This window comes from Carassius auratus, chromosome 34 (assembly GCF_003368295.1).
Source record: "Carassius auratus strain Wakin chromosome 34, ASM336829v1, whole genome shotgun sequence".
In the NCBI taxonomy this organism is placed as follows: domain Eukaryota; kingdom Metazoa; phylum Chordata; class Actinopteri; order Cypriniformes; family Cyprinidae; genus Carassius; species Carassius auratus.
Window position 1 is genome coordinate 7,933,848 of NC_039276.1, and position 8,977 is coordinate 7,942,824.

Consider the following 8,977-nt stretch of genomic DNA (forward strand, 5'->3'; position numbering starts at 1 on the left):
TGCACAGAAACACTAATCAAATTGGACAACTTCTGTTAGTACATTGGTCTGAAAAAAAAAAAAAAATTGTTGGGCGGTTCTCAATACCACTGCAATCCGAAACTATTTTCCAAAAAGAAAAACACTAGTGAGTGAATAAGGGAGGATGGGTTTTTTCCTCATTCACTCTGCTGTCATTGAGGTTCTGGGAAAGGAAAGCTAGATTCTGGATGCTTTCCAGATTTAGACATTCATCTTCAAAATTGGTAAAGTCTCTATTATTTATGTGTACGGCGAGAGGTTTGATTGGTATGGAAGGCTTCTTTTGGGATATCTGAATATACAGAAACCACTGTTTTAATCAGCAGGTCACAAGTCAAACAATTGCCAGTTAATTTTAGAAAAAGTGCTGGCATTGTATTTGTGTTCCACCTTCATTTCCAAGCAACACATTGTAATGGTATTCTTTATTTTTGCTAATATTTATCTCTGAAATCCTCTAACAGCTATGTTTATATGTAGCAAAGATGTCTATCCTAACTGATAACATAAAACACACATACCATGAATCATTCTATAGGGTCCGCTCCCCATTTCAGACCCTTGCCATACACCTCCAAAAATAACACTGTGCTTAATTTGCTGTGCAATATACATGCAATTAAGTGAATTGGACACAGGCAGTGAAAAGGACCGCTAAATCAGGGTCTTGATGAATTAGGGGGCCTCTGTCAAGGCCGAGTCACATTAATCAAAGGAGCCTGAGTACATAGACATAGACATAGACTCTTTTTCTGGCTGCTTCAGCTCTTAGGATAAATTGTCACTGGGCTCGCGCAGTATGTATCGCTATCTGTGATATTAAATGCAAAAGCACATTTGCACTGCTTGTTTCACAAGTTAGTCTTTGTATATATATGAACATGATGTTTATATATGATAAACAGATATCATAGATAGATAGATATATAGATAGATAGATAGATAGATAGATAGATGTGTAAAATTAACATTCAAAATAGTGAAAGGTTAACAAAAAATAGTGTAATTTAAGAATTACTTATTATTTGGTTTGTCTGGTTCATTTTGCATAGTTTTTTTTTCATCCTAAGACTGTTTCCAGGTTTAAACAACAAAACTTGCCAACATTATTTCAGTTAATGTCAGATTTACAGAAGCTGTCCAAGGCTATGAAAAACTACAAGGATGAGTGATGCTAACATTCTGTCAGCTTTGTACTAAACACTCATTTTGTCTTTGATATTAAACTGACTGAAACATTGGCATTTGTTTCTCACTACTTGGACGTTTGCTGTCCATGTGCTGCACATCTACAGCTAGATCTGAACAATCTTTCAGGCAAAAGGCAAACAGATGTACTGGACAAGACCTGACAATGGCATGCTCTGGATCTGTGTGCTTTATATGGAAGATGACTCAACAGGGTCTTTCTTGAATAATGAGAACTCCATCAGTGCAAAAGAGAAGAAGATGAATGTCGAAGCAGTTAACAAACTTACCCGTGCATGGGGTGCAGAGGATGTGGCTCGTAATGGTACCTCCCCTCATAGTGCCGCAGGTCAATTGGAATCGGCGTGTGGAAAGTTGAGAATAAGTGAGGAGCTATGGAATCAAAGACAGAAGAGAAGAAAGGCGAATATGTCAATAAAGGCTAAACTACGACATAAGATAGCTGTTTGTGCAAAGGCTATATTCCAAAATAATACAATAAAATACAATAAAAAAATTAGTGCTATATATTTATTTTAATATATTTTAAATTCTCTTTTGAATTTTTAAGTTTTGCTTATTTTGTTATGTTTTGTAATTTTATTTGCTTTTGTTCTTTTTAAGTTTTTAATCATTATTTATTATTTCCAGTTTTAGTTATTTTAGTACATCAAGTTAAAATGAAAATGTGAAAAGTTTTTGCCAACTAGCTGAAATATATATATATATATATATATATATATATATATATATATATATATATATATATATATATATATATATATATATATATATATATATATACATACATATATATATATTTTTTTATATCTATTAAATTATTTTATTTCAGTCAGTGTTTATTTCATATAACACGTTTTTTTAAGGTTTTAATTTGAGTTAACCATAATAACCCTGATTCAAGCCACATTACATGGAACATTCTTTTTTTAAATGTACTTGTTCACAAAGTACTATATATTTTTAAGCACATTAGAGAACAGTGTTAGCAGCATGCTAATGACAAACTCTATGTGTGACAGCACAGTAGACAGCAAAGCAGAAGATTTTAGAATCTTTTCCTCTCATCTCCAAGATAATTGAAAACTTACAGACGTTTCCTCAATATTAGTGGTCTTAAATGTACGTGTGGATTACAGTTTCACATGATGAGTTTTCATTTGTCTGGGCTAAAAAAAAGAGCCAAAACATGCCCTTCCTGTCATAAAAAGGTTGATTGCTTTAAGGGGGTCTTGTAAAAGACAACATGCATTCATTAATGACTGGACTTACTTAAGGTGGTGGTTATAGATTTTTGAGTAAGCACTAAATAGAGTTTACTGTCTGCCTCTTAAATGTGCATTTATTATTACTATTTGCTCTTAATGAGCTCCTAAGGCTATTTTCGGATGGCCTCCTCCTCTGCTGTGCGTGCCTGTCTGTGCCCATTCCCTGCCTGTATTAAAATTCTTGGGCATCATGTGCACCAGTGAGTCAGGTCTGACCTGAGAACAAAGACTATGGGGTAAAGTCCTCAGATCATTATCTCTACCTGTGTGGAGATGAGGGTAGATGAGGGTGGGGAAGGGCCGCAAGGGCCTCTCAGGGGCCCATCAAGAGGAGACCTGTATGAGTCAGCATTCCAGAGCTGCCAATCTCACGCCAACCATCACCACGGCTCTCAAGCATGCATTATTCTGATTCAAGACTAAGGAAGATATCAAACAGTATGGGGTTTTGCAGTTTTGTGCACAATATTTTGGCACGAAAACCCACACTTCATTGACCTGAAATTAGCAGGTAACCTTGTTTCTAAGTAAATTATGCTTATTATTTATTATGGGCAGAATTTATACCGAGGGCAGTAACGGTCAAAATTTTTAACATGGCTACTTGTAATGGTCTTTTGGATCATAAGAAAGTTTTTTTTTTTTTTTTTTTGTATGTATTGTAATTTTTTTAGCTGTAATAATTAGCATATTTATGGAACCAAAGCTTTCCAAAAAATGCATGATATTGTACTTTGTGAGCTTGCATTACATTTGAATGTTGGTATTTCCAGTGGAATTTGTCCTGGAGAAATGATCAGCTCTTCAACCCCTTCATCACTGTCACAGTGGAAAGTACAACTGACAGGTAAGCAGGCTATTGTGAGGGATTCATTGTGTGGTGGCTTAAAATCCATCTTAAAAGCTCAAAGTGACTGCATACTCTTAGGCTCTGGTGTTGTGCGTTTCTCCTTGCCAATAAAGTGGACTCCCTTTCCTTGGCAAGTTGGAAATGGAGAGGCATTTCTCAAATCTGAGTATAGGAGCCAACGTAATGATGGTTTGCGTGTGGGAGGATAAGCATGCATATACATAAAACATTCATTGATGCTTTGGCCAAGTGCACAGCATGTCAGCGCTTGAGTAAGCCTTTGGAAACTCGTGGGATTCCTGTATGTTTAAGAATGATGGGAACTGGTGCTGTAATGTGTGGAGAATCATGTATGAGCTAAAACGCTTAGTAAGTTCCTAAGAGCAATTTTTCATTTTCTCTCTCACTGAGCTAATGCAATATTTCACATACTGCAAAAGACTAACCGTCACATGGCAACCTCTCCAAACACAACAAGTGAGCAGACATTAACTGAAAAACTGAAACTGGGATACAGTGACTCTGACTAGAGAGTGGACAAGGCCTCATGAGGAAGTAGAGGCAGGGATGGCCTGAGAGGGGCTTATCCCTCACCCAGACAGCTCCATTGTTCTTGGGCCAAAAGAAGGGCCAAGGTCCAGCACTCAAGAGGGTACACAAGTGTGATCGTATGGTTTGACCAACTCTGCTCCCAACAAAAAACACCAGTGTGCCCTTACACAAAGAAACTATATTTCCTTATATATGAATGATCAATATATTAAATAATTAAACTGTATATTGAAAATCTAATACAATATAATATAATAGTTAATATAATAAAATATATTGAATAATACATAAGGAACAGAGTGTACTCTTCAGCACAATGGTAACGCCAAAAACTATATCATATATCAGAAACCCTTTTAAATTCTAAAATAACAGAACATTAAACACTAACAGATCTCCCCCTATATTAATATTGAGCAAAAACACATTAAATAACATGTAAATTTAAGATTTACTCTCCTTTATCAAAACATGCAGGAACTATAAATCTGCTGTAACTCATTCTGTGTGTGTGTGTATATATGCGTGTATATATATTCACATTTCGATGGGAACATGTATGTATATGTGCACAATAAAGAATAAAACTTCATGAATATTACATGTAATGCTATTTTTGTCTTTTCTAAATAATTTTATATGTATCTATATATAGTCATACATGGTCAATGCATGTATTGCAGTATACTGAAAAATATAAGCACTATGGAAATGTATTATGTATTCATATGTGTGTGTATATATATATATATATATATATATATATTGCAGTATATTCCCATATATTTTTTTGCTTCGTAAGGGTGGAGCAAATGTTTTTTCTTAAGAGAAGTTCTTAAAAAAAAAATCTTTAGATGTTCTATCAGAAAGCATATTTTTAAAGAACATCTTAATTTGAATCTTTAGAATAAAATGACAGATGATTTCCAAATGTATTCTAGCCTACTAAAATACCCCCTTCCTTATGAAAAAGAATACATATATTTTTATTGCAATACAATAAACACATAATCCATCTTTTAAACCTTTTTAGTAGTAGAAACCATGTTACGTAAAGTAGCTATTATTGTTTCATTCCCTCATTATAATTTCTTAATATGTGCAAAACATCCTGTCAGGACCTGGTGAAAACCAGACATTCATGTTCTGTTGCAGGTCAGGATTAGCTTGTGGTTTGATGCCCTTTTAAAGACAATAGCAGGTGGTAGACATTATCAACGGCTACTCAAAGTAGAGGAAAAACATTCACTTTTCATGTCCGAACGGAGCTGAGAGACAGGCGGCTTTGTACTGAGAGTCGCTCATCTTTAGAGGAAGCACTCAAGAACAATAATAATATCCTGAGAGGCCAGGCAGCAGCAGTGTAATTAAAAAGGCTTTTCTGTCTCACTCCAGGAACAAGAGGGGAGCGAGCACGAGGGAGTCGATTCAGACAGGAAATTCCAGCAAAATGGCCTGGCAAGGCGCCTAACTACACAGCACCATGCAAACTGCTCCACACCAGATCCCCAAGCTGTCCTGAACCCTGGGAAGCCGCAGGCCGAGCAGGAGCCACCAGTGGAGTCAGCCGATCCTGGTAGCATACAATTTGTTCCCATTTTCGAACAACCTAGTGCCCTTTCTTGACTTAAAGGGATACTTCACCCAAAAATGTAAATTTGATGTTTATCTGCTTACCCCAGGGCATCCAAGATGTGGACCATTAACACTCTATCTACAATCTCAATTGGAGTGTCAATGGTCCACTTGAGAGATAGGTGGCAGTAATGCACTTATAAGTCTGTGATTCGCCATAAAGCAAGAAGAAGAAGACGCCTCACACGCCTGCTGCTGAGGTCGCGCACAACAGGACACACTCAGAAAAGTTCTAACAGTTCGGACATTGCATGAATCAGAGGAAAAAAATGATATAAATACTGTTCAGTTTCTTGCACAGACTGATTTTTTTTCTGTCTTTACACATCAATGTATCGTCACGTGCTGCAGAGTTTATTTTGGTTTTGTTTGTGTATGTTTTTTTTTTTTTGGTTCGATTTATTCTATGTTTTAGCCGTGATTCCCATTCACTTACATTATAAGACTGATAGACTGCAACGGTCTGAGCTTAAAAAATCTTGGTTTGTGTTCTACTGAAGAAACAAAGTAACGTACATTTTGGATGCCCTGGGGGTAAGCAGATAAACATAAAATTTTCATTTTTGGGTGAACTATCCTTTAATGTCACACATCAGTGTACAGCAGTACGCAACAGTTAAGTTCTCAGGAGGAAAAAAAAAGACTTGTCTTCTCTATCCATCCTGCACCTGGGAAATGTCACACCGTATAACATCCCTATTTAGTCTGTGTTGATGGTTTTTTCCCAAGGCGTTAGTTGTGGCGGCAGAAGGATTAGGGGTTTAGGAGAGAGCACGAAAACCGCTTCCAGCACTGAAAGGAAGTATTAAGTGAATTACTTTTCTTTTAACACTCCAGGGGCTTTGTAAAATGATACATTTCTTATTTATAGGGGATTTCTGGCAAAGGCCAAGTAGATTAAGTTATGGCATCCATACCACAATCATAACTGGTAAACCTCTTGTTAACTGTAGATCCTTTAAGATAGTATGTGCCAATTTAGAGTATTTCAGAGTAGCTGCTTGGTTGTATTTTAAATGGAAAAGGAAATCTGTCCAACTGCAATGCAGTTGCTAAAGTGTTCTGAGTATCTTTTTAGTGCTCTGTGGTTGTTTACCAGCCTAAACCCGAAGCGGCCATCCCCAAGTCTCAATGCTATTCTGGTCTCCAGGCTTCAGTGTAATTCAATAGGAATTTATTAGCAGTCTGACACATAAAAATACATTAGCATTACTCTAGTAGTTTAGTGTGATAGTTTACATGATTTAACAATGGATAATTCTTTTAAATCATTTACTCTCTTAATGTTAATCCTATACATTTTTAACATTGAAAGTTGTATAAAAACAATAAATACTATTATATAAATTTTCTTATATAAAACCAAAACGTACCAATGCTGTAAAAAGTTACTCATTAATGGTAATAATTAGAATCATGTTAATATAAATACTGATGCTTGCCTTCGTAATCACCTGTAATACATTTAATTAATAATATTAATACCTCATTTATCAAAAATACAGTATTTATCAAAAATATAGTAAAAACAGCAATATTGTGAAATATTATTACAATTTAAAATAACCGTTTTCTTTTCGAATATATTCTAAAATGTAATTTATTCCTGTGATGGCAAAGCATGAATTTTCTGAAGCCACTGCTTCTGTGTCACATGATCCTTCAGAAATCATTCTAATTCTATTTGGTGTTCAAGAAACATTTCTTATCAATGGTGAAAACAGTTTTGTTGTGTACTATTTTTGTGAATTCCGTTAATATTTTTTATTTTTTGAGTAGAAAGTTCTAAATATTATTTTTTTATAGAAACATTTTGTTACATTCGAATTGTCTTTACTATCAACTTTGAGCCACTGAATGTGTCCTTGAATAGAAGTAGTAACTTAAAAAAAAAAAAACATTTACCGACATCAAAATTTTGAACCATAGCACATACCGCTGAATGATCTGGCATGCATTATATCATCTTTGTTTACTTGTTCATATTACAAAATTGTTAGCATTTATTATTGTTTTTGTAGTTATTATATATATATATAAAAAAGTTATTTGACAGTTATCCCAATGTCATTAATGAAATGGAGGTATAGTGCATAGCAGGACCTTTGTTTACAAAACCCTGTCATAAATACAGTAGCCTCAGCAGACCTTATGTGCCTTTCCTGTTCATGTTTATAAAGCAGGGTCTCACTGGCTTCTCTGGCACTCTAAGGCCATGTCAAACAACTGGCCAAATTCATCCAATCACCCACATAATTTCCAGCAAGCGGCTGGCCCTTCTAAGTCCTGAAAGCTGAATGTGATTTATTAAGCCTCTCTGAGGCACTGGACCAGTTACCTTAATTGTCTCGATACTTCAACAGTGTCTTAGTCCTGGGACAAAAGCTATCAGGGCAGGGGGTCACCAGAAAATAACCCTAATGCATCACAGTACAAGGTATAGAGCTAGACATATGTTTGAGTGTGTGCTTTGCTACACATTACGATGCTCTCGGTGTAACAGTGCTAGTTAGATGATGATGATGATGATGAACCTCTCAACAAGACAAATTACGAATTAATCGCTAATCTTGTCAACAAAATTAATAATAACACAACTACTGTTCACTAAATAAGCAAATTTGGATAAGCTAAAATCTTTATGATAGAAGTGTCTTATGCTCACCAAGGCTGCATTTTTATATATATATATATATATATATATATATATATATATATATATATAAACGTAATATTGTGAAATATAGCAAAATTAAACTCAAATCATATTGTAATTCTGTAAAATTACAAATTATTCAAAAATGACAATTTGGTGCTTAAGAGACATTTCTTTTATTATCAATGTTGAAAGCAGTTGTGCTGCTTAATATTTTTTAAGGGAATTCTGAAGAAAAAAAAATCTGATGGATAGAAATGTTACAAAATAGCATTTATTTGAAATAGAAATCTTTTGTAACTTCATAAATGTGGGAAAGGGTCACTTTTTTCAATTTAATGCATTTGTAATAAAAAAAATTTACTCTTGTATTAAAGGTACAATTTGTAAGATATTTGTAGTAAAATATCCAAAAACCACTAGGCTAGTGTTATATATTTTGTCCAGCTGATTACGAACAATATCTCTAATGTTTTCAACTACTTGTAAATTATGAGAAAATTCCCATTCTAATCAGTGACACGGGGCAGTGCAGTCGCCTGTCAATGATGAAGTGAAAGAGCGAGGATTAATATCGGTGTTGCATTTTCTATATGGAGAGAGTTTCGCAACAAACTTCAACTAGAAAGAGATGCTGATCTTGCTTGTGTTTTATTCGACAGGTGAGTTGTTTTAATTCGTATCTTTACAGAAAACATATGCTATTATAACGATCAACAACATTAGTATTATGGGGCATACACGCCAAACGCGGGGCATCGCATTTCTAGACCCGTGAAAAGGACG

At 34.9% G+C, this 8,977-nt stretch overlaps 1 protein-coding gene across 2 annotated transcripts in view; it reads right to left on the minus strand.

Moving 5' to 3' along the window:
* LOC113053064 (zinc finger protein GLI2-like) overlaps positions 1-8,977 on the minus strand; it is a 66,961-nt gene that overhangs the window by 25,932 nt on the left and 32,052 nt on the right. For both annotated transcript variants that reach the window (XM_026217722.1, XM_026217721.1), the window contains exon 3: positions 1,500-1,602. In XM_026217722.1, the coding sequence (XP_026073507.1) occupies positions 1,500-1,602 (103 nt within the window). The remainder of the gene's footprint in view (positions 1-1,499; positions 1,603-8,977) is intronic.